This window comes from Ursus arctos, chromosome X (genome assembly GCF_023065955.2).
Source record: "Ursus arctos isolate Adak ecotype North America chromosome X, UrsArc2.0, whole genome shotgun sequence".
NCBI lineage: Eukaryota > Metazoa > Chordata > Mammalia > Carnivora > Ursidae > Ursus > Ursus arctos.
In genome coordinates, this window is record NC_079873.1 from 117565592 (window position 1) to 117591455 (window position 25864).

The window sequence follows — 25864 nt, forward strand, 5'->3', positions numbered from 1 at the left end:
ATTATCTCCTCCAGTGCCGTCCATGTTGCAGCAAATGTTGAGAATTCGTTCTCTCTGATAGCTGAGTAATATTCCATTATATATATGGACCACAACTTCTTAATCTAGTCATCTGTTGAAAGGCATCTCGGTTCCTTCCACGCTTTGGCTATTGTGGACAATGCTGCTATGAACATTGGGGTGCATATGGCCCTTCTCTTCACTACGTCTGTATCTTTGGGGTAAATACCCAGTAGTGCAGTGGCTGGGTCATAGGGTAGCCCAATTTTTAACTTTTTAAGGGACCTCCACACTGTTTTCCAGAGTGGCTGTACCAACTTGCATTCCCACCAACAATGTAGGAGGGATCCCCTTTCTCCACATCCTCTCCAACAATTGTTGTTTCTTGCCTTGTCAATTTTTGCCATTCTAACTGGCGTAAGGTGGTATCTTAGTGTGGTTTTGATGTGAATTTCCCTGATGGCTAATGATTTTGAACATTTTTTCATGTGTCTGTTAGCCATTTGTATGTCTTCATTGGAAAAGTGACTGTTCATATCTTCTGAAGATATGATTTTAATGATGCCATGTTGCCAGTAAAGTCTTTGTTTCTATAGATTGTGACTTTCTGTTCTGTATCACTCTTGGGGCCTTTTTACTCTTATAGAACCGCCCTTAATATCTCCTGGAGGTCTGGTTTTGTGGTTACGAAGTTGGTCAGTGACTGGCGATTCTGGAAGGTCTTTATCTCTCCATCAATTCTGAATGACAGCCTTGCTGCATAAAGGATCCTTGGCTGCATGTTTTTCTCTGAAAGAGCTTTAAAAATGCCCCCCCCCAACCCTTTCTCTTATTCCAGGTCTGTGTAGACAGGTCTGACGTAATTCTGATACCTTTGCCTTGGTACGTGAGAAATTTCTTTGTCCTGGCCGCTTTCAATATTGTATCCTTGGATCTAATATTTGCGACTTGCACTATGATGTGACATGGCATAGGTTTGTCGTGGTTGAGCTTGGGAGGGGTCCTCTCTGCCTCTTGGACACGAATGTTTGTTTCCTTTGCTAGATTAGGGAAGTTTTCAGCTATAATCTGTTCAAATATCTCTTCAAGACCTCTGTTTTTCTCCACCCCCTCGGGGATGCTGAGGATTCTGGCATTGGAACGTTTCATTGAGTCAGTAATCTCCCGTAACCTACAATCTTGAGATTGGATTTTTTTGAGCCAAGTTTCTGTCTTAGCTTTCTCTTCTACTAACCCTTCCTCCAATTTGCCGATTTGATCTTCTGCCTCATTCACCCTGGCCGTCAGAGCATCTAGTTTTGACTGCATTTGATTCATAGCATTTTTAATTTCTGCCAGATTCACTCTCATTTCTGCCCTTAGAGATTCTATATTGTCATTAATAGTTTTTTCAAGCCTACACATCATCTTGACCATTGTTACTCTGAACTCCATTTCTGACAATATGGTTATATCCATATCCATTAGTTCTGTGGCAGAGGCCCCAGACTCATTGTCTTTTCTTTGCTGGGGGGGGGATTTCTCCTTCTCGTCATTCTGATGAGGAGAGGTTACGGGTTGCTCAGAGCCCAAATTATTGACCAGGACCCAGGCAGTGCGCACTTTTTTTATAGGGACCTTAGGGATGTGGGCTTCTTGATTTTTCAGCCTGCCTTCTGGGGGAGGGGCCTGCCGCGCCAGTACTCAGGCAACCCTGTTTGGGTAGGGTCTCCGCGTCCCCTACGAGGGGGGATGGGGATGGGCGCACTGTGAGCTGGTATTTCCAGGCTTTTGTTCTCTGGCGGCTTTCCCTGGAGGTTTGCTGTGCCTCTTCTAAGAGTCAGAGCAGCAGTAGCCGAATCCCAGCTTCTGTCTCAGAACAGAGGGATCGCGGACCGTTCTCCACTGATGTTCTGGCCACTTTAACTCTTATTTTGTTGGTGCTGCTCAACCCTGCAGCATCCCGGGATGTGTGCCCCACAGCCAGCGTCCAGTCCCTCACTTCCAGGGCCGGCTCGTCTCTGTCCTTTGTGTTTCTAATACCGCCAGCCGCGCCCACGCGCTCCGGAGCTCCAGTTTTCAGACTGCTCGCGCACGTTCCCCGGCTCACGGTCTCAGTCTGCTCTCTCACGGGTGCCGGTCCATGAGTCCGGCCCGCTCCCCAGTGCAGGTGGCTACCGCTTCCCGGCGCCCGAATGCAGGGGCTCCCTCCCCCTTCTGTTTATCTTCCGATATCTGTGCGCGGCTTCACAGCTCCCCGATTTGTACCTCAATACTCAGCGCTGGTGATGTTTGTTTATAGAGATCCAGATGTATCTTCCTGCATCTCACGTTGATTCTGTGGGTGTTAAGCATGGTCTGGTACCTATCCAGCTCAACTCAGAAGACCAGCTAAAAAGGGGACCCCTACTCCCCTGCCATCTTAACTCTCAGCCTGGGGGAACTTTTGAAGCCACTGAATTTGCATAATTTGTTACACAAAATTAAGAACCAATAACATTCTCTGAATCTACACCCACGTCCTCATGTGCATGTCAAGGAACCAGTTGGCTAGAGAAGCAGTCTAGGAGGCCTGGTTTACAGGTAGTTTTCACAATATGCGGGTACTGCATATGCTAGATACTTTCCAGAACAAAAAGGAAAGCAATATAAATAATTTACAGTCAGATGCAGTGGATATAAAACTTATTTAAAATGTAGCCTGCAAGAGGAGGAACTTCTGCATTGGTGGAGGAAGGGCCTGTGAAAATCCACTCTAGCACACAGGCAATGAGAACACAGGCAAATCAGATTACGGTGAGCAATCTTGTCTTGCTTTCATTTTATGTGCAAGTAATACTTCATATGTTTCTCCCCCAAGAATAACCTATAAAGCAGATTTCTGTAGAGAAATTTTTACCAAATGCGATTAATTTTTCCTCAGGATTATGATGATCAAATAATCCGCCTCTACTTCTGTTAACACAGTAATCCAGTATTTGATTGATCCACTCTCAGCTTCAAACCGAAACCTTTCGCTGATATGTAAAAAATATTCTGGTTCCTAGAAATCTTAAGAGTGGCTTGATCTCACAACCTTGAGATCATGACCTGAGCTGAAATTAAGAGTTGGATGCTTAACCCACTGGCCCACTCAGGTGCTCCAGAAATAAGGTGGTTTTTTTTAAAAAGTAATTCCCTGTTTCCTAAAGTTCATGTATTTTATATATATAAATTCATTACTCTAATATTTATTAATCATCTCCTATGTAGAGAGCCTTGAGTGCTCAGTTGTACAAAGAAGTGTAATCCTGAATGAAATAAACTTACAATTTGAAACGAAAAAAAAAAAAAAGTATTTTCATGTGGCGTGTGTGACCGAGTTCTGCCTGTAGGGGGCACCGGAGACGTGCCGGGGGGAAAGCTAGCTTCCTGGTTCTGGGCAGCTGGCACAGTGGAGTTGGGGGGGGGGCGTTAGGCTTCTCCAGCACCAGCCTCCTTACCTCGCACAGCTTCTCGGGGGGCCAGGCTGCTGCAGGACAGTGTGGCCAGCATCACAACATGGCCTGCAGCGGCCCTTACACCTACCTCACCGGGGACAGTAATAATAGATGAGCCTTCTGGTCAGACACTTCCCTGTGCACACCCCCCAGACCCCCTAGGGGGCGTATATCCAGCAACTCCCAGGGGCACATTTCCAGAACGTTCTACCTGAGAGGCACCACAAATTGACTGCCACTGTGTGAGTTGCTTCCAGGCTCCGGGAACAAGGTCAGGATTTCAACCCTGGGAGTGCGGATTCATCTCCCTGGGGACTCTCTCTGTGCCCTGCAGGTGCCTCTCCCTTGGCTGCGGTGTCTTCCTGGGGAATCTTCCTCGGTCTGTGGAGACACGTGGTTGGGTTCTGATCTCAGCACCGGGCGAGGCATTTTCGGGGCGGCTTATCTCCGCCATGTTGCAGAGGAATCTGTCCTTGGTGGTGTCTCTGAGTTCCGTGAGGGATGTTCTTTGTGTAATTCTCTCCCGGCTGGTTCAGGGACGCATCTTTGGGTGCTATCTTAGTCCTAAGCGGGGCGGAGGGGGTCTGGGGCGTAGCAGGGATTCGAAGTTTCAGTGGGGGGTGTGGAGGCACAGGGGGTGTTTCCTGGCTCTCATTTTAAGCTTTGTGAGGGGGATGTTTCCTCGGGTGCATCACCTCAGCCCTGGGATTCCTCTCCCTGCGGGCTTCTGCCTCAGCCTGTGAGACACTCTCCTTGGGGGTTAGCTCGACACGAGGGCGCACTTTGCCTTGGGTGCTCTGTCTCAGCCATGCTGGGCCTGGGCTTTCGTGCTGTTCTGCTGGTCCCTGGTGGGGACTCTTAGTCCCACGGAGACTTTCATGGGTGCTCCGTCCCTTCCAATGGGGGTGCTGTTCCTCCGATGCTTCAAGACGAGAGGGAAACTCTCCCAGGGGGGGCTCTGTGTGAGCCGAGGGGCAGGGGGAGAACTTCACCGTGGGCGCCTTCTCAGCACTGGGGGTTTGGACTCTTTCTGGAAGCTCCCTCTGAGGTCTGGGGAGCTGAGACTCTTCCTCAGGGTCCATCTCTGCCAGCAGGGGGATTGTGCCTTGAGCGCTCTCTCAGCCCTGGGTGAGGAGGGCTCCTTGGGTACTTCCCCTCCCTGATGTAGGGGGGGCTCCTCTTTCCTGGCTGCTGACTCAGCTGTGGCTGGGGAGCATTTTGGGGGCTCTGGCTCTGCCTCAAGGGGTGGATTGTCCCTAGTGTGTTCTGCCTCAGCCTTTGTGGTGAGGTCGTAGTTGGCTGCTCTAATGCACTGTGGGGTGGCCTGTTCTTACTTGGATGCTCAGCCTGGGGTGGAGTCATTTTCCTTGATTTCTGTATGTCAGTCTTGCAGGGGTTCTATTTCTAACCTTTTATGTGTGACCTTGGTCATCAAGGTGGGAATCTGGGGCTGACAATGTATGAGAGTTGGTTGCATTCATTATTCACGAACACTTGCTATATAGGGAGTCTTTAATCTCAGTCACCCTGGTGGGTGTGCAGGGATCTTTCATTATGTCTAAATATGAATTTTGTACTGAATAATGTGGTTTATTGGCCATTCATATATGTCTTTTATGAAGAGCCTTTCCAGGACTTTTACCCACATATTATTGAGATATTTGTATTTTTAAAATTGATTTGTAGTTCAACATATATTCATTCTTACACATATTTACATATATAATTTTGTGTGTCTTTTGCTGATCTTTTTTTTTTTTTGGTCACACTCTTTTTTTTCTAAAAGAGAGAGAGTGTGGACACACGAGTGGGGGAGGGGTGTGGTAGCGGGAGAGGGAAACAGAGAATCTCCATTCGGCTTCCAGCCCCGTGTGAGCCCAATATGGGGCTTGATCTCACCACCCTGAGATCATAACCTGAGCTAAAATCAAAAGTCAGATGCTTAAACAATTGGGCCATACAGGTGCCCCATGTCTCTCTCTCTGTTTTTAATTTTCATTTATTTATTAGAGGTAGAATCCAGGCACACGTGAGAGAGAGAGAGAGAGAGAGAGAGAGCGAGCGACAGAGAGCACGAGCAGGAGAGAGAGGCAGATGGAGAAGCAGCCTCCCCAGTGAGTAGGGAGCCAAATGCTGGGCTCCATGCCGGGATCCGGGGACCATGACCTGAGCCGAAAGCAGACATTAACCAGTTTAGCCACTCAGATGCCCTGTATGTCACTTTCTTAATAGAAGTGTCTTTTTGATGAAAAGAAGTTCTCGGTTTAATTAAGTCTAATCATTCTATCCTTCATGGTCAGGGCTTTCATTGTTTTCAAAAGCTTTGCCTACTCTAAAGCCACGAAGGTGATATCCCAAGTTTCCTTCTAGAACTCCTGTTCACCGGAGATCAAATTGTATGGATGGGAAGGGGATCAGAGCAGAGGTGCAGTTCCCCGTAGGGAGCAGGTGGACTTACTGAAAGGACCACAAAGGCTTGCAGGTCCCCGTGTCAGCCATCTAGCACCTGCTGATTCCAGATGTATGTCTCGACTCTGTCCTGTGGCACTGGAGTATCCGCCCACCGTTGCTCCAACACCACAGAGCTGTCGCTGCCCCTCCGTCGCGGTACGTCTGCCGTCTGGCAGTGCGCGCCTTCCAACCTGCTGCTTTTGCTTAAACGTGGTCTCAGCTGTTCTAGGCCCTTTGATATCCACATACTGTTTACTGTCAGCTCTTGTACTTCCCCCAAAAGGAACAGGATGGGTTCATTTAAATTTTAAATAAATATTTACTTATATGTTAAATATGATGCGATACTTTTTCTGGGAAGATATGACAATAATGACGTAACGAGTCTTCCAATCCACATGGTATGTATTTCTCTCCATTTACTGAGGCCTTTCATTTCTGTCCATGAGGATTATATTTCACGTGTCGTGCTCAGCACACCTGTTGCTAGGTTTATCCTATGGGTTTCTTTTTTTTAAGATTTTTTATTTTTAATTAATCTCTATACCCAATGTGGGGCTCGAACATACAACCCCAAGATCGACAGTCCCACTGTCCACTGACTGAACCAGCCAGGTGCCCCTTGATGTTCTTGACACTGCTCTAATGGTACTCGAAATATCTTTTTCTAACTGGTTTGTTATTACACAGAAATACACGTGTTTTTGATTCTTGCTGTTTATCCAGTAGCTTGATGCTTGTACACTTATTAATTCTCAGGATTTTAATTCCTTTTGGATATTCTATGTACAAAAACATGTCAACTATGAACAATTACAACCTCACTTCTCCTCCGGTATGTTCTTGAAAACACAACGGACAGCCTTGTCTTCTGTCACCATTAAATACGGCACTTGTGTACATTTTTGGGGCGGGAGAGGTATCTTTTCTTAGGTTCAAGAAGTTGCCTTTCACCTGAGTTGCTGATGATTTTTACCATGAATAGGTATCCAACGTCAACCCATTTATGAAAGTGGCCCTGTGTCTTTTTTCTGGTTTTTGCTGTTTATGTAGCGCATTTCACTGATGAATTTTCCAGGGTGAAACGAATCTTCCTTCCAGCAAGACACATGACCTTTGGATTTTTATGTCCTGTTTAATTTCACTTGCTAACCAATTGTGTTGTGCGTCTATATTCAGGAGAGAGATGTGGTTCTTTCGTTTTCTTTCTTGCAGTGTTTTTGGTACATGTTGGTAACATGTTTATCTTGGCCTCATAAAATGAGTAGAGAACTCACACCCTTTCTCCTCTGTTCCGAAAGAGTTTGTGTAAGTCTGGTCTTATTTGCCTCGTGAATGTTTGAAGGACTCGTCAGGAAAGCCTTCAGGATAGAAAGGCTCGTCATTTGGTGCTAAACGTCGTACCCCATACAGGAGCCTTCAGATTTTCTGTTTCTTCTTGGTGAGTTTTGGAATGTTTCATTGTTCTAGAAAAGAGTCTATTTCATCTGTTTCCAAATTTGCTATAAAGTCAGTCTGGGTGTTCCCGCTCTCTGTCACAGAGCTCTTCTCTGGATGCAGGGCTCGCTCTCCTGCTTGGTGGCTAGTACTTTTTATCTGAGGATGAATTGTCATTGATAATCATGCCAAGGAGCCGTCTCAGTCTGTGCAGGCTGCCATAGCAACATGCCAGAAACTGGGAAGATGACAAGGACAGAAATGTGTGGCCTAGGGCCGTGGAGGCCAGGATACCAGGACCAGGCTGCCGGCACCAGGGCGATCGAGAGAAGGTCCGCGGCCTGTTTCAAGCCAGGCACCATTGCTCTGCCCTCAGTGGTGGGAGGGCTCGGGGTCTCTCTGCAGCCCCCTTTCTGTAGCACTGATCCGATTCGGGAGTGGGCCACCGTTTGGACCTCGGCACCTGCCAAGGGACCCTAATATCTCCTAATACCAGCTCCCCTGAGGGGTTGGATTTCAATGCATGGTTGTGGGAGACACGAGTGTCAGAACACAGCATAGCACTCACTCCACTTTCCTGGGGTTTGTTGTAGTCTTTTCACACCTTCCTCCATGGACAGACCTCATTCACTTGCAGCAATGTTTCTTCTCTAACAAAATGTAAAGCTGTAAGTTTTCCTCTCTGTTCGTCATTATGTGTGTCGCACAGAATCGGTCATGTGATGTTCTCCTAGAGTTCAGTAATAAGTATTGATTTAGAGTTTGTTGTACAGTTTTGAAGGACCTTTTGTTGTGTTGCTAAGAAGTACTTCTTTGATTTCATTTTCTTTAGAGAACACGGTGTGCATGAAATTAAGGATTGGGGTTTATTGGCAGGGTTGCCAGTGTTTGCCTGCTTGAGAAGAAATGATATTCTGATGACTGAATGCAGGACTCTGTGTGAGGCCATGATCAAGCCTATTGAGGGTGGTATCTTTCAATCTATGCATTTGCTATCTGGGGGCTGAGCCCACCAAACTGGCACATTCTGAATGGTGCCCCGGAGAGCAAAATGATTGCTGGAGGTGGACATGTGCACAAAAGGATTCCACCCTGCAAACCTTAGGACGTCTTCTGGGAGCGCTAGGGAAGGATGTAACCGCATTCTCCTGCTACACAGGACTTGAGTAGCACGTAACTGAGGAGCCTGGCAGCCACTTTGCAATCATGAGGAGGAGCCAGAACTGGGATGAAGTGGCTTCTAAGAAGCAGAAGAGAACCTGGGGAAGGGAGCCAACGTTTGGTCATATTATTCATACAGGATTCAGCTCATTTGATACTAATGTCCACTTAGCTGTTGGTTTCTTGTATCATTTTAGCTAAACACAGGAGAGGTTTCTGCTCCTGCGATTGAAAGCAACCTATGTAAATTGTGTTCACCATGGCAAGTAAAAGAGCAAAGACAAGATGCATTTGGAAATAGCAGAAATTGTACCAGCCGGCAACGACCACTTTTCACAATCACTATGCCCATAGCCTGCCATCTTCTCTTAAAAAGGCAATATTCTTATGAGATTTGGATCTTAGTGTGAAGAACGTCCATTTGCCAGCGCTTCCCCACGGTGCCCAGACTCCACTTTTAACAATTAAGAGACTGCAGAGCAGCTGTGAGAGGGAGAAGGGCTCTCTCTGCACTTCTGCAGGCGGGTACCATGGAGGGTGCCAGGCGGGAAGCCCTTCTCCCTTGAGGTCATGTATCCTTTCAAATCCGTATTTTGAATTCTTTGGGTAAATACTTAGTACTGCAAATGCTGGTTCATGACGTAGTTCTAGTTTTCACTTTCTGAGAAACCTCCGTACTGTTTCGGAAGGGTTGCAGTTTTCTCATTAATGGGACATGTTTCTTGTTGCTCCTCAGGAAGTGATGAGTGAGAAAGGAGAGGAGTCCGCTGTTGGGCCCAAAAGCCAAGTGAAAAGTCCTGGGAAATCCATCACTCCATCTCCGATTAAGAAAAGGCTGAGCATGCGGCTGCTGTCAGTGGAGGAGGAAGGAGAGGGAGCGTCCCACGCCGGGGGCTCAGCCGTGTCCATGGAAGATGGTGAGAATGCCAGGCCTCCCCTCCCCTCCCTGACCTGAGCCAGGGTAGCCTGGCCTCTGGCTCCTCCACGCCACAGGAGCAGTTCCCATCAAGGTCACTGACTTCGGGTGATGCTGCCTTAATTTCTCAGTCACGCTGGACCAGGTGGTCACTCTGTCCTTCATGGAAACATTGCTGGCTTCCCCACCACTTGACTCTACTGGTTTCTTCATAGAAAGATACACCCTCATTCTCCTCTCTGTCCTTCCTTCTCTCCTCCTAACACCGTCATCATTCCAGAGTCCCACCATTACACTGTCCCTCATCGCACACCACCTCAGGATTCAGCAAGCTGCTCCCCTGGCTTCTGAGCTCGCATCCTGCTTTTCCACCTGACCCCATACAGCTCATGGGTTCCTGTGAACTGAGAGTGACTGTGGCCACACAGAAATCAGACCATTACATGCATATGGTCATCAACTCCCCTGAGCGCTCAGAACAGAGTCTGAGCTCCCGACACTGGTCTCCATGCCCTGCATGACCTGGCCCTGCCATCCTCTCCTGCCATCATGTGTCCTCTCTGTGACCTTCTTGTTCTCTCTCCCTCTGAACTGTGCTCCATGGCCCCGGCTCGTCCCCTCCTAGGGATCCTGCCCTGTCCTCCCGGCAGCTAGAACTCCTCTTCTGCGTGTGCACGGGCCACCTCTGTCTCCTGCTCCCGGCTCTGCCTAGGGGTCACCTCCTCAGAGGGCCCTGCCTGACCACACCGTCATGGAGGCTTCCCTCCTGCTCTCACTCACAACCCTGCTTCCTTCCTTCCTCACATGAATTCAAACCCTGTTATCACCTTTGTTCATTGCGCATTTACCCGCTGACGTCCACAGAGGTTATACATTCCAAAAGGAGAGGGTTTCTTCTGTCTGGTTCATGGCTGATCCCCACTGTTGGCTTGATGCTTGGCACAGAGGATGAGTGAATGAAGTAGACGTGTCCAACTGGGAGTGCCAATATTCATTCTTGAGACAAAACCCAGATGACAAAGATCCATTTGCTGACTGGGATTTCTAGTGACGGAGTGCCAATATCAGGCATCCTGACATCAAGTGACACATTCAGCTTGCCACCTCGTAGAGGGCATCCAGGTGACATGAAGTCACGAGCGCCAGGGCTCTGTGAATGTTTGCTAATTGGTTACACTGTCCACGTCTGTCTCTGGGTATGCGTAGTGCCAAGAAGAGCTGCCTTGCTGTATTATCTTTCCTGAGGTCAGAATTTCAGGTCTGATACAATTATCTGGTATATTCACCTGCTATGAAATGAAAATTTTAGAGACTGTGGAGCACATGGATGTGTGGGGGGGGTCGCTGAAATGCACGTCGTTGCAGCTCCACGGTCCGTTAGGTTTCCGGGTGCACCTGTCGTTCACAGTACCCACGGGGAGGGGAGGGAAGGTGGTCTATCCCCACCTGCTGGCTTCTGGTCAACATCTGTTCCTCCGGAGCTTATGAATATGGCAGGAGACGGTATTCCACACGGTAAGTTGGATTGTTTGTCTCAGGACTTGACCAGCGTCAGCAAGGGTGGGCTGATTCACAAAGCTGGTGGTCATGCCCTGGTGGGAGGAATCATTCCCAGCTGTCTCTCTGCAGATGGCCTCAAGGTCACAGCAACGTCTGTGTCTGGAGATATGCCAGATCAACTGCCGATTCCGGTGAAAATCAATACGGAAATCAAAGAGCAATTAAAGATGGAAATTCGACAGCTTGGAGGAAGTAAGTAGAATAAGCACTTCTGTCCATGAAACCACAGGAAGTCTTTCCCATTCTATGATTCAGACTAGATTCAACCAACCTCTTGAGGCTCATCCTTTGCCAGAATTGGATTTTCACAATTGGAATGGCTCCTCTTTATTTTGACTGAAATGTCCCCGTAAACCTTTTTGTCTTGTTCCCTTGTATTTCTTAAGTGGTTACTGTGTACCAGATTCCACTGGTGGCTGTGTCCGGATGTCTGAATGTAAGCATGGAAAGCACAGGTTCTCTGTAACGTTCTAGCCCTTGAATGATCGCTGAGACTCCAAGATTGACTTCTACCTCCCCTTTGTACTTTAGAGATGTTGAAGGTTTTTTTTCTCTACATATCCCCAGAATATGAAAGAATCTCCAAATTGCTTGAAGGGGTGCAAGGACCTCCAGAAGTGCAGAAAAATTTTGTTGTGTACGCCATGAAGGAAGCGGCAAGGTGAGTGTGGGAGGAACTGTGCAGTATGTTTCCTGGCGGGGCCAGTGCGCTGCTGGGTGAGGGGTGGGGTCGGGCCTGCCTGGTGTTTCTCAAACCCTGGTCCTCACTCACAGTTCACGTTGTCTCCAGTTATTTAGATTGATAGTGTTTGAGTCTCTCCTTCTTCCAAGCTTGAAGAGCCTTCTCTTCACACCCAAGTTTGAGGTGGACCTTGACCCTGAACTGGCCCTCTGAATTTGCTGGATTGTCCCTTGCCTTGCAGATGTGTTTTCTGTTCTCTTTTAAATTGATCTTCTCTTTGCATTTCTACAGAGCCTCCTGCATCATAGATCCTTTGGATATCCTTTGATTAATGACTTGTTTCTCTATTTTCAGATTTAAAAGGCAAGACTTAGTAAGTCGCCTTGGGAATTTACTAGAAAAAATAGAATATGAGGAGTTTCTCAACAAAGATGAAGACTCCCAAGTCTTCTAATCCTATTACCGCAGTGATCATTGAGAAAGCATAACCAGTTGGCCATCCTGGAATGCTACCGGATATTGTTGATGCCTCCGAGCACGAGTTAGCTAAGAATTTGTTTTCAGGAGCCTTTGAAATACTATTGAAACTTTAATGTTATAAATTCCTGTTAGTAAAGTTTGATTTGGCAATGCATTTAAAAGGATAATTTGTTGTTCGTTTGTTTGTTTTCCCCTGAAGAGGGGGAATGCCATTAAGTCATGGGTTGACACTATATCCTAGCTCCTCAGCAGGTCACAGGCCTGTCGCTGGTATTTATAGCATCTTCTACACTAGCAATGTCTTTCTTTTAATTTTACATTTTAAGTAATTTCGACACCCAACATGGGGCTCGAACTCACAACCCCGAGATCAAGAGTGTTGTGATCCACTGACCGAGCCAGCCTGCACCCCATACACTCTCCATTTCTTTTCCTTTTGCCTGAGACAGCCCCTCCGCTGGTCATAAGGCTTGGCCTGAGGGGATGACTCACACCTTCCTTACCAGTGGACCCGACCATTAGCTGTCCTGCCTCAACCGAGTTGTTTTAATTTTCCTTTGACTTTAATCACAACCATGAGCATGCTGAGAAAAACCCACACATCGTGGACATAGTCCTCCTCAGGGTCCCGTGTCGTTGCAGCCCTGTGTCCTTACCAGTCGGGTCCCATCTCCCCACACTGTGCAGGAACGCCATGTTTGCCTGATGACTGAGGGAGAGGAGCACTCCGGCCTGAACCCTTGGCAGTGTCTGTTTCCATTTCAATGGAGTCATTGTTAGGGCTCTTGTGGAAAGCCTTTCTCCTTTGGAAAAAGACCTCCAGTGCAGAGAAGCCTAACGTTGTGGGGACAAGAAGCAAAAGTTGGCTACTGAATACATAAGAATAATAGTGAGAGGAGCCCCTCTCATTGCCATCCCTTCATTAATAAAGATGTGAGTCATTGGCTATGGGAGAAAGAGCTCAATATACTTGCTAAATTATATTACCCCAGCCGCTCAAGGTACGGCTGCCAAGTTAGAGCCAGAGCTTTGACTTTAAAAGATTATTCCAGGCCTTTTTTGAAATTGTCACTTTAGGATGTTGAGGTAGATAATAAACCTACTGAATTCCATAAGCTCAGCCAAAGAGGGACAGCAAAGCTCAGACAATTAGGGACAGTCCCAGCCCAGGCAATGAGGGGCATGCACAGCTTAGCCATTCAGCGATAGTCACAGTCAAGCCTATGAGGGACAGCCACACCCAAGCCTATGGGGGACAGTCAAGCTCAGCCAATGAGGGACAGTCATAGCCCAGCCAATGAGTGACAGTCAAGGTCAGCCAAAGAGAGACAGCCACACCAAATTTAATGAGGGACAGTCACAGCTCAGCTAATGAGGGACAATCGCAACTCAGCCAATGAGGGATGTTTAGAGCTTAGCCATCGAGAGAGTGTTCTAGCCCAGCCAATGAGAGACTGTCACCGCTCATGCATAATGGAAAGTCACAGCTTAGCCAATAATGGCAAGTCACAGCTCAGCCAATGAGGGACAGTCAAACTGAGGCAGTGATGGAGAGTCAGAAGCCAGCCCATGGGGGACATTCACAGCTTGGACAATGAGAGAGAGTCATAGCCTATCCAATGAGAGACAGTCAAGCTCAGCCAATGAGGGACAGCCACATTCAGCCAATTTGGGACAGTGAGAATTCAGCCAATGAGGGAGAGTCAGAGCCCACCCAATAGGGACATTTACAGCTTAGCCAATGAGAGAGCGATATAGCCCAGCCAATGAGAGACTGTCACAGCTTAGCCAATAATGGAAAGTCACAGCTCAGCCAGTGAGGGATAGTCAAATGTGAGCCAATGAAGGACAGTCAGAAATCAGCCAATGAGGGACATTCACAGCTTAGACAATGAGAGAGAGTCATAGCCCAGCCAATGAGGGACAGTCATAATTCAGCCAAGGACAGAAGGTCAGAGCCCAGCCAGTGAAGGACATTCACAGCTTAGACAATGAGAGAGAGTCATAGCGCAACCAATGATGGACAGTCACAGCCCAGCCAATGATGGATTGACTGTCGTAATTGGCTGGGCTGTGATTGTTCCTCACTGGCTGAGCTGTGACTGTCCCTCAATGGCTCAGTATTGACTGGCCTTCGTTGGCTGAGCTGTGACAGTCTCTCATTGGATGGGCTACACTGCTCTCTCATTGGCTAAGCTGCAAATGTCCCTTATTGCGTGGGCTCTGACTCTCCCTCATTGGCTAAATTCTGACTGTCCCTCATTGGCTGAGTTGTGACTGTCCCTCTTTGGCTGATCTTGACTGTTCCTCATTGAGCCGGCTGTGACTGTGCCTCTTTGCGTGAACCTGACTATCCCTCATGTGCTTGGTTATACTGTCCCTCATTGGCTGAGGTTTTACTGTCCCTCATTTGCTGAGCTGTGACTGTCCATCAGTGGCTGAGCTGTGACAGTCTCTCATTGGCTGCAGTATGATGCTCTCTCATTGGCTAAGTGGTGAATGTCCCACATGAGCTATGTTCTGACTGTCCCTCACTGGCTGGACTGTGACTGTCCCTCGTTGGCTGAGCTGTAACTGTCCATCTTTGGCTGAGCTGGACTGTTCCAGGATGGGCTGTGAATGTCCCTCATATGCTGGGCTGTGACTGTCACTCAGTGGTTAATCTATGACTGTCCCTCATGGGATGAGCTGTGACTGTCCCTCATTAGCTGGTCTCTGTCCATCATTGGCTCAGTTTTGATGTCCCTCATTGGCTGAGCTATCAGTTTTCATTATTGGCTGAGCTGTGACAGGTTCTCCTTGGCTGGGCTCTAATGCTTTCTCATTGGCCAGGCTGTAAATGTCCCTTATAGGCTGGGTTCTGACTGTCCCTCAATGGCTGAATGTGACTGTCCCTTATTGACTGGGCTTGACTGTCCTTCATTGGATAGGCTGTGACTGTCCATCAGTGGCTGAGTTTGACTGTCCCTCATTATCTTGGGTGTGGCTCTCACTCATTGGCTGGCTTTGACTATCGCTCATTGGCTGAGCTTGACTGTCCCTCATTGGCTGGGCTGTGACTGTCCCTCATTGGCTGAGGTGTGATTGTCCATCACTGGCTGAGCTGTGACAGTCTCGCATTCGCTGGGCTGTGCCTGTCTCTCATAGTCTAGGCTGTGAATGTCCCTCATTTGCTGGTCTCTGACTGTCCGTCATTGGCTGAAGTGTGACTGTCCCTCATTGTTTGGGCTGTGGCTATCCTTCATTGGCAGGGCTATGACTGTTCCACATTGGCTGAGCTCTAACTGCCCCTCTTTGGCTGAGCTTTGCTGTTCCTGGATGGGCTGTGACTGTTCCTCATACACTGAGATGTGACTATCTCTCAATGGCCAAGCCATGACTGCCCCTCATTTACTGAGCTGTGACTGTCCATCATTGGCTGCACTGTGGCTGTCCATCATTGGCTGAGCTCTGAAAGTCTCTCGTTGGCTAGGGGGTATGACTCTCTCTCACCGTCTAAGCTGTGACTATCCTTCACACGGTGGGCTCTGACAGTGTCATTAGCTGGGCTGTGACTTTCCCTCATTGGCTGAGCTCTTACTCTCCCTCTTTGCCTGAATTTGACTGTCCCTCACTTGCTGGGTCATGACTGTCCCTCCTTGGCTGAGCTGTGACTGTCCATCATTGGCTGAGCTGTGACAGTCTCTCATTGGCTGCTCTATTACTCTCTCATTGACTAAGCTGTGACTGTCTCTCATTGGCTGAGCTTGACTGTCCCAAATTGGCTGGGTTGTGACTGTCCCTCATTGGCTGAGCTTGACTGTCCCTGGTAACTTGGGTGTGGCTGTCCCTCATTGGCTGGGCCGTGACTATCACTCATTGGCTGGGCTGTGACTGTCCCTCATTGGCTGGGTTGTGGCTGTCCCTCATTGGCTGGGCCATGACTATCACTCATTGGCTAAACTGTGACAGTCTCTCATTGGCTGGGCCTTGCCGCTGTCTCACTGGATAAGCTATAAATGTCCCTTATTGCGTGGGCTCTGATGCTCCCTCATTGGCTGAATTCTGACTGTCCTTCATTGGCTGAATTGTGACAGTCTCTCATTGGCTGGGCTATGACTCTCATTGTGTAAGCTGTGAATGTCCCTCATTGGCTGGTCTTTGTCCATCATTGGCTTAGTTTTGACTGTCCCTCATTGGCTGAGCTGTGACGGTCCATTATTGCCTGAGCTGTGACAGTCTCTCATTAGCTGGGCTATAACGATGTCTCATTGGCTAAGCTGTAAATATCCCTCAATGGCTGGGCTCTGGCTGTCCCTCAGTGGTTGAGCTCTAACTGTCCCTCATTGGCTGAGCTGTGGTGTGCATCATTGGCTGAATTGTGACAGTCTTTCATTGGTTGGGTATGACCCTCCGTCCTTGTATAAGCAATGAATTTCCCTCATTGGCTGGTCTCTGACTGTCTAGCATTGGCTCAGTTTTGACTGTCCCTCATTGACTGAGCTGTGACTTTCCATTATTGCCTGAGCTGTGACAATCTCTCATTGGCTGGGCTATAAGGATGTCTCAATGGCTAAGCTGTATATGTCCCTCATTGGCTGGGCTCTGACTGTCCCTCATTGGCTGTGTCTGACTGTCCCTCATTGGCTGGGCTGTGACTATCCATTATTGGCTAAATTGTGACAGTTTCTCATTGGTGGCTTGTAATGCTCTCTCATCGGTTAAGCTGTAAATGTCCCTCATTGGCTGAATTCTGACTGTCCATCCTTTTCTGAGCTGTGATTGTCCCTCATTGGCTGAGCTGTGACTGTCCTTCATTAAATTGGGTGTGACTGTCTCTCATTTGCTGACCTTGACAATCGCTCTTTGACTGCCCTGTTACTGTCCCTCATTGCCTGAGGTTGACTGTCCCTCATTCGCTGGGCTGTGACTGTCCCTCATTGGCTGAGCTGACTGTCCCCCACGGGCTTGGATGTGGGTGTCTCTCATAGGCTTGGCTGTGACTATAGTTGAGTATCGTTGAATGGTTACGTTGTGAATGCCCCTCATTGGCTGGGCTGTGACTGTTCATATAATCTGAGCTTTGCTGTCCCTCATTGGCGGAGCTTGACTGTCCCTCATTGACTGGGCTGTGACTGTCCCTCATTGTCTGAACTGTTACTGTCCCTCTTTGGCTGATCTTGACTGTTCCACATTGACTGGGCTGTGACCATCCCTAATTGTACGAGTGTGACTATCCCTTAAATGATGGGCTGTGCCTATTTCTCATTGGCTTGGTTGTGACTGCTCTTCATTGGCTGAGCTGTGACTGTAACTCATTTGCTGATCATGACTGTCCTTCAGCTTGGGTGTGGCTGTCCCTCATGGCCTAGGTGTGACTATCCCTCATTGGCTGAGCTGTGAGAATTCTCATTGGCTGTGATACGACTCTCTATCAGTGTCTAAGCTGTGAATGTCCCTCATTGGTTGGGCTCTGCCTGTCCATCATTGGCTGAATTGTGGCTGTCCTTCATTGGCTGAACCATGACTGTCTCTTGTTGCCTAAGCTTACTGTCCCTGATTGGCCTGGCTATGACTATCCCTCATTGTTTGAGCTGTGACTATCCCTTAATGAATGGACTGTGCCTGTCTCTCTTTGGCTTGCGTGTGAGTCTCCCTCATTGCCTGACTGCGACTGTCTCTCATTGGCTGAGGTTGACTTGTTTTCCTTGGCTGGGCTGTGACTATCCCTCATTGGCTAAGTTATGACTGTCCCTCATTGGCTAAACTTGACTGTCCTTAATTGGCTAAGCTGGGACTGTCCATAATAGGCTGAGTTGTGATGATCCATCACTGGCTTAGCTGTGACAGTCTGTCATTGCCTGCGCTTTGACTCTCTCTCATTATCTACACTGTGAATGTCCATCATTGGCTGGGTTTTGTCTGTCATTGGCTGAATTGTGACTGACCCTCACTTTCTGAGCTTGAGTGTTCCTCATTAGATTGGGTGTGCGGTCCCTCATTGGCTGGGCTGTGACTATTGCTGATTGGCTGGGCATGTGACTGTCACCCTTTGATTTCTGTCATTGGCTGGGCTGTGACTCTTTCTCACTGGCTGAGCTTTGACATTTCCTTATTCGATGGGCTGTGCCTGTCCCTCATTGTTTCTGCTGCTGCTGGGGCATGGAGGAAAATCGTTCTTCCTCCGGCTAGGTTAGTAAAGCAGTAGCTCAAGTAGTATGGCCTTTCATGATTCTTCTCTTCCTGTTGGAATCACAATTGGCCACAAAGGTTTGGGTGTGAGAGCAACCGTTCTGGACTTTTGTCCCCAACTTAGTGAAATTTCCCTATATTATTTTTCATAAAGTGCATGACAAGACTGCATGTCATCTTCAGTACAGCACAAGGCCTCCCGGGTTCAAGAGAACAACACAGAAGCCTGAGTGCTCCTAGGCAGACAATTTTGGCAACATGGCGTGGATCAAGGAAGGAAGGAAGGCCTTACCTCTAAACATCTTCACCTAAAACAACAAAGTCTCCCTTCAAGGGGACTGACAGAAAAGCAGTTCATGTTAACATCAGAGAGTCTGCTGAAAACTAAAGCCCACATCCCCTTGGGGACAGTGTTCTTGCCTCCCCAAGAGTATGTTGGCATAGCTCTGTGAATTGAGAGTGTCTCCCTTGTAGTCTGGGCTCCACAAAGTTTGTCTCCATGTAGTGGTCACACAGCATTAAGGAGCCCAGTGATCAGTCCTCATCACCCTCAGCATGAACCCACAAATTTCTGGGTGCCACTGAGTCCAGGCCCTGACCACACTCAGAATGTCTCAGTTCTTCCACTCCTCCTTAACATCCATGGGATAAAGAATATTCAGCCCTTCTGTCATGAGGAGATTCAGGCCAGCAGGTGAAGGCACAGGCAAGATGGCCCTCTCAGTAAGTGGGAAAACCAACTCTTACTGATTAGGGACAGACAAGCAGCAGGGCCTCTGGAACCAGAGAATGATTTTAGGAGCCTTGATGAGGGGTGTGAAATTAACCTTGGGATGTTGATCTCCCGGTCCTGCCTCTATGACAACTTACCCTGATGGTTCAGGAAAGAGCTTTCACATAACAAGTAGATCATCTCTGAAGGTCAAAAATCAGGGTCCCACATTATTGTGCTCTTGGATGTGCAGCAGGCCTCCACCTACACCTGATCATCTGGTTCAAGCCGACTTTCCACGGGTTCATTATCCAATTCACGTAATCACTAAGCGTGATGGTCGGGAACTTAAAGAGAGAAATAGAGTTATCCCCTTCTAGCAAAGGTCCCTTGTGTGGGCAGGAGTGGGCTGCACAGACCCCTGTTTAAACTGCTTTAACCATGACATTGAACCATTCATCTGGGAAGGACTGACATGTGCAATCACGGAAGGGGTAGTGGAAAAGAGCTGTGCATCCGTCCAAGTACACTTGGGATCCACACCTCTCTCCCCATCCCTGTGCTGCAGTCACCCTGCCTCCTGCTTCCCTGCACGTGGCATCCTGCGCCCATTCGGGGACCTTTGCAGCTGGACTTCCCACTGCCTCAACTCCCCTTCCCAAGTCTTGTCAGTCTTGTCACCCTTCCCCTCTCTCCTTAAAGGCCACCTTCTCAGAGAGGCACTGTGTAACCCTATTTAAAGTAAGACCCTCAGTAGTATATACCACGTTTTCTCTATCCATTTGTCAGAGAAAGACGGGTAACATGATTTCACTCGTATGTACAAGACATAAAAAACGAACAAAGAAATAAAGAGACAAAACATGAACAGATTCTTAAGGATAGAGAACAACCTGGTGATTTCCAAAAGTGAGAGGTGGGGGTGGGTGAAATAGGTGAAGGGCATTAAGAGTCTACTTATCATGATGAGCACTGAGTAATGTATAGAATCGCTGAATCATTATATTGCGCACCTGGAACTAATATAACACTATGTTAATTAAAGAAGCAGTCAACAAAAAAAAAGAGGCAACCCACGGAACAAGAGAAGATACTTGCAAATGACACTACAGATAAAGGGCTGGTATCCAAGGCCTATAAAGAACTTATCAAACTCAACACCCAAAAAACAAATAATCAAGTCAAAAATGGGCAGAATACATGAACAGATACTTCTCCAAAGAAGACATACGAATGGCTAACAGACACATGAAAAAATGTTCAACATCAATAGTCATCAGGGAAATTCAAATCAATACAACCTTGAGATACTACCTTACACCAGTTAGAATGGCAAAAATTAACAAGGCAGGAAACAACAAGTTGTGGAGAGGATGTGGAGAAACGGGAAGCCTCTTACACTGGTGGTGGGAATGCAAGCTGGTACAGCCACTTCAGAAACCAGTATGGACCTTCCTCAAGACACTAAAAATAGAGCTACCCTATGACCCAGCAATTGCACTACTGGGTATTTATCCCAAAGATATAGATGTAGTGAAAAGAAGGGGCACATGCACCCCAAGGATCATAGCAGCAATGTCCACAATAGCCAAACTGTGGAAGGACCCGAGATGCCCTTCAACAGACGAATGGATAAAGAAGATGTGGTCCATATATACAATGGAATATTACTCAGACATATAAAAGAATGAGTACCCACCATTTGCATTGACATGGATGGAACTGGAGGGGATTATTCTAAGTGAAATAAGTCAAGCAGGGAAAGACAATTATCATATGTTTTCGCTCATATGTGGAACATAAGGAATAGCATGGAGGACATTAAGAGAAGGAAGGGAAAAATGAAGGGGAAGAAATCAGGGGAGGAGACGAACCATGAGAGACTATGGATACCAGGAAACAGACTGAGGGTTTCAGAGGGGAGGAGGGTGGGAGGATCCTTTGGCGGTGATGGGTATTAAGGAGGGCATGTATTGCAATGAACACTTGGGTGTTGTACACAAATAATGAATCATGGAACACTACATCAAAAACTAATGAACTACTGTATGGTGACTAACGTAACATAATAAAGATAATAAAATGCAAAGACACCTGAAAACAATAAAGTATATTGGAATCAAAATAAGTAAGTAAAAATATATTTTCAAAAGTCATTAAAGAGATTTTGTAAAATTGAAAAGTAGGTGTACTTTAACTCAAAATATTATTTTGGATTTGAACATTTTTGTACCCAAATAGAATTTAGTATAATTTGACTTTCTGGCTTTCATGATAGCAAACTCATCAATCATATTTTCAAACTATACTTCTTTGTCAATGTCCTTTTTGATGAGCAAACTGCCATGTGCACCAACCTCTCTTGCCAACTGATGGTCTGTAATGATTTTTATTTAAATTCAGCTTACTGAAAGTTCTTTTTCAGGATGCTTCTGTGATTAGTGTTGTTCAATAAAAATCTCAAGGGTACTCCTACATTGGACAAGAGTAGACAAAGGAAAATTTGTGAGTCAGATTTATCAGATACAAACACAATTCTGATGTGTTACAAAGTCTAGATATTGTCTCTGCTTTAAACTAATGGCTATCAATGAAACTTCTACAGAACTTATATTGTGAGCACACTTTCGAATCACATAACTCGCTTCTTTTCGTAAATCAGATGTAGTCATACAAAGTACCATTTTTCTCGTTAAAAATTCCAAGCCTTGGGGACACATCATATAATTTGAAATATCTCCATTTCAAATGTGAAGTTAGACATCTGCAATTTCATTTATTTGTTTGTTTGTTTATTTATTTATTTATTTGCTTTACTTGATGGATATTCTTTTTTTTATTATTATGTTCAGTTAGCCAGCGTACAGTACATCCTAAGATTTGATGTAGTGTTCAATGGTTCATTAGTTGCATGTGACACCCAATGCTCATCACAACACATGCCCTCCTTAATACCCATCATCTAGTTACCCCACCCTCTGCCCCCTCCCTTCTGTAACCATCAGTTTGTTTCCCAAATTCCAGGGTCTCTCATTCTTTTTTCCCTCTCTGATTTCTTCCCATTCAGTTTTCCCTCCCTTCCCCAGTGGTCCTACATGTTTTTCCTTATGTTCCACATATAAGTGAAACCATACAATAATTGTCTCTCTCTGCTTGACTTATTTCACTTAACGTAATACCCCCCAGTTCCATCCATGTCAATGCAAATGGTGGGTATTTCTGATGGCTGAGTAATATTCCATTGTATGTATGGACCGCATCTTTATCCATTCATCTGTTGAAGGGCATCTCGGGTCCTTCCACAGTTTGGCTATTGTGGACATTGCTGCTATGAACACTGAGGTGCATGTGCCCCTTCTTTTTACTACATCTGCATCTTTGTGGTAAATACCTAGTGGTGCAATTGCTGGGTTGTAGGGTAGCTCTATTTTTAATGTCTTGAGGAACCTCCATACTGGTTTCCAGAGTGGGTGCACCAGCTTCCATTCCCACCAACAGTGTAAGAGGCTTCCCGTTTCTCCACATCCTCTCCAACACTTGTTGTTTCCTGTCTTGCTAATTTTGGCCATTCTCATTGGTGTAAGGTGGCATCTCAATGTGGTTTTGATTTGTATTTCCCTGATGCCAGGTGATGCGGAGCATTTTTTTCATATGCTTGTTACCCATTTGTATGCCCTCTTTGGAGAAGTGTCTGTTCATGTATTCTGCCCATATCATGATTGGATTATTTGTTCTTTAGTTGTTGAGTTTGATAAGTTCTTTATGGAGTTTGGACACTAGCCCTTTGTATGATAAGACATTTGCAAGCATCTTCTACCATTCTGTCTGTTGTCTTTTGGTTTTGTCCACTTTTTTCTTTACTGTGCAAAAGCTTTTTATCTTGATGACATCCAGATAGTTCATTTGTGACTTTGTTTCCCTAACCTTTGGAGACGGGTCCAGCAAGAAGTTGCTGCGACCAAGGACACAGAAGTTCCTACATGTGTTCTGCTCTAGCATTTTGATCGATTCGTGTCTCACATTTAGGTCTTTCATCCATTTTGAGTCTATTTTTGTGTATGGTGTAAGGAAATGGTCCAATTTCATTCTTCTCTGCATGTGGCCATCCAATTTTTCCAACACCATTTGTTGAAGAGACTGTCTTTTTTCCATTGGATCTTCTTTCCTGCTTTGTCAAAGATTAGTTGGCCATAGAGTTGAGGGTCCATTTCTGGGTTCTCTCTTCTGGTCCATTGATCTGTGTGTCTGTTTTTGTGCCAGTACCATACTGTCCTGATGATTACAGCTTTGTAATAGAGCTTGAAGTCCAGAAATGTGATGTCACCACCTTTGGTTTTCTTTTGTCAACATTCCTTGCCTTATTCAGTGTCTTTTCTGGTTCCATACAAATTTTAAGATTATTGATTCCAGTTCTGTGAAGGAAGTTGACATTTTGATGGAGATTGCATTGATTGTAGACATTGCTCTAGGTAGTGTAGACATTTTAACAATATTTCTTCTTCCAGCCCATGAACATGGAATGTTTTTCCATTTCTTTGTGTCTTCCTCAATTTGTTTCATGAGTGTTCTATAGTTCTCTGAGTACAGACCCTTTGCCTCTTTGGTTAGGTTTATTCGTACATATCTTCTGGTATTGAGGGGTAATTGTAAATGGGATCGACTCCTTAATTTCTCTTTCTTCTGTCTCATTGTTAGTGTATAGAAATGCAACTGATTCTTGTGTATTGATTTTATATCCTGCCACTTTGCTGAATTCCTGTATGAGTTCTAGCAATTTTGGGGTGAAGTCTTTTCAGTTTTCCACATAGTGTATCATGTCATCTGCAAAAATTGAGAGTTTGACTTGTTCTTTGCCTATTCAGATGTCTTTTATTTCTTTTGGTTGTCTGATCGCTAAGGCTAGGACTTCCAGTAATATACTGAACAACAGTGTTGAGACTGGATATTCGTGCCCTGTCCCTGACCATAGGGGAAAAGCTCTCAGTTTTCCCTGATTGAGAATGATATTCGCTGTGGGCTTTTCATATATGGCTTTTATGATATTGAGGTATGTTCCCTCTATCCCTACACTGTGAAGACTTTTAATCAAGAAAGGATGCTGCACTTTGTCCAATGCTTTTTCTGCATCTATTGAGAGGCTCATATGGTTCTTGTCCTTTCTTTTATTAATATAGCATACCACATTGATAGATTTGAAGATGTTGAACCACCTTGCAACCCAAGAATAAATCCCACTTGGTCATGGTGAATAATCCTTTTAATGTACTGTTGGTTCCTATCGGCTAGTATCTTGGTGAGACTTTTTGCATCCATGTTCATCAGGGACATGGGTCTGTAAATTTCCTTGTTTGTGGGGGTCTTTATCTGGTTTGGGGATCAAGGTAATGCTGCCCTCATAGAAAGAGTTTGGGAGTTTTCCTTCCATTTCTATGTGTTTGAAACAGCTTCAGAAGAATAGCTGTTAATTCTTCTTTAAATGTTTGGTAGAATGTCCCTGGGAAGCCAAGTGGCCCTGGACTCTTTGTTTGTTGGGAGATTTTTGATTACTGCTTCAATTTCCTTGGTGGTGGTGGGTCTGTTCAGGTTTTCTAGTTCTTTGTGTTTCAGTTTTGGCAGTTTATATGTCTCTAGGAATGCATCCATTTCTTCCAGATTGCCTATGTTGATGGTGTATAGTTGCTCATAATATGGTCTTATAACTGTTTGTATTTCTTTGGTGTTGGTTATGAGCTCTCCTTTCATTCATGATTTTATTTATTTGGGTCCTTTCTCTTTTCTTTTGCATAAGTCTGTCCAGCTGTTTATCAATCTTTTTTTTTGTTTGTTTGTCTGTTTTAAACTTTGAATGTACATGCTGTATTTTACTTTATTTTTGTTGTTTTTTAATTATGTTCAGTTAGCCAGCATACAGTACATCATTAGTTTTTGATGTAGTGTTCAACGATTCATTAGTTGCCTATCGCACCCAGTGCTCATCACAACATGTGCCCTTATCAATCGTATTAATTCTTTCAAAGAACCAGCTCCTACATCATTGATCTCTTCTACTATTCTTTCGGGTTCTATTTCATTGATTTCTGCTCTAATCTTTATTAATTCTCTTCTCCTGCTGGATTTAGGCTTTCCTTAATTTTTTTTTCTCTAGATCCTTTAGGTGAAAAGTTAGGTTTTGTATTTGAGACCTTTCTTGTTTCTTGAGAATTGCTTGCAATGATATATACGTCCCTCTAGGGACCGCCATTGCTACATCCCCAAGGTATTGAATATTTGTGTTTTCATTTTCATTTGTTCCTATGAATTTTTATTTTTTAAAACATTTTTAAAGATTTTATTTATTTATTTGACAGAGAGAGAGAGAGATGGCCAGCGAGCGAGGTAACACAAGCAGGGAAATGGGAGACGAAGAAGCAGGCTCCCAGAGGAGCAGGGAGCCTGATGCGGGGCTCAATCCCAGAACTCTGGGATCACGCCCGGAGCCGAAGGCAGACACTTAACGACTGAGCCGCCCAGGCGCCCCTGTTTCTATGAATTTTTAAAATTCTTCTTTAATTTCCGAGATCACCAATTCATTCCTCACTAGGATGATATTTAGCCTCCATGCATTTGAGTTCTTCCCAAATTTCTTCTTGTGATTGAGTTCAAGCTTCAAAGCATTGTGGCCTGAAAATATGCAGAGAATGATCCCAAACTTCTGGTACCAGTGGAGAACTGATTTGTGACCCAGGATGGGATCTATTCTGGAGAATGTTCCATATGTGCCGGAGAGGAATGTCTATCCTGATGCTCTAGGATGGAATGCTCTGAATATGTCTGTGAAGTCCATCTGGTCCAGCAAG

General features: G+C 45.9%; 1 protein-coding gene across 1 annotated transcript in view; it reads left to right on the forward strand.

The window, feature by feature from the left end:
• Positions 1 to 12240, forward strand: part of LOC125281768 (integrator complex subunit 6-like) — a 49591-nt gene extending 37351 nt beyond the window's left edge. The window contains exons 6-9 of the mRNA XM_057316778.1: positions 9244 to 9424; positions 11053 to 11175; positions 11551 to 11644; positions 12020 to 12240. Of these exons, the coding sequence (XP_057172761.1) occupies positions 9244 to 9424; positions 11053 to 11175; positions 11551 to 11644; positions 12020 to 12119 (498 nt within the window). The 3' untranslated portion in view covers positions 12120 to 12240. The remainder of the gene's footprint in view (positions 1 to 9243; positions 9425 to 11052; positions 11176 to 11550; positions 11645 to 12019) is intronic.
• Positions 12241 to 25864: the final 13624 nt, after the last annotated feature.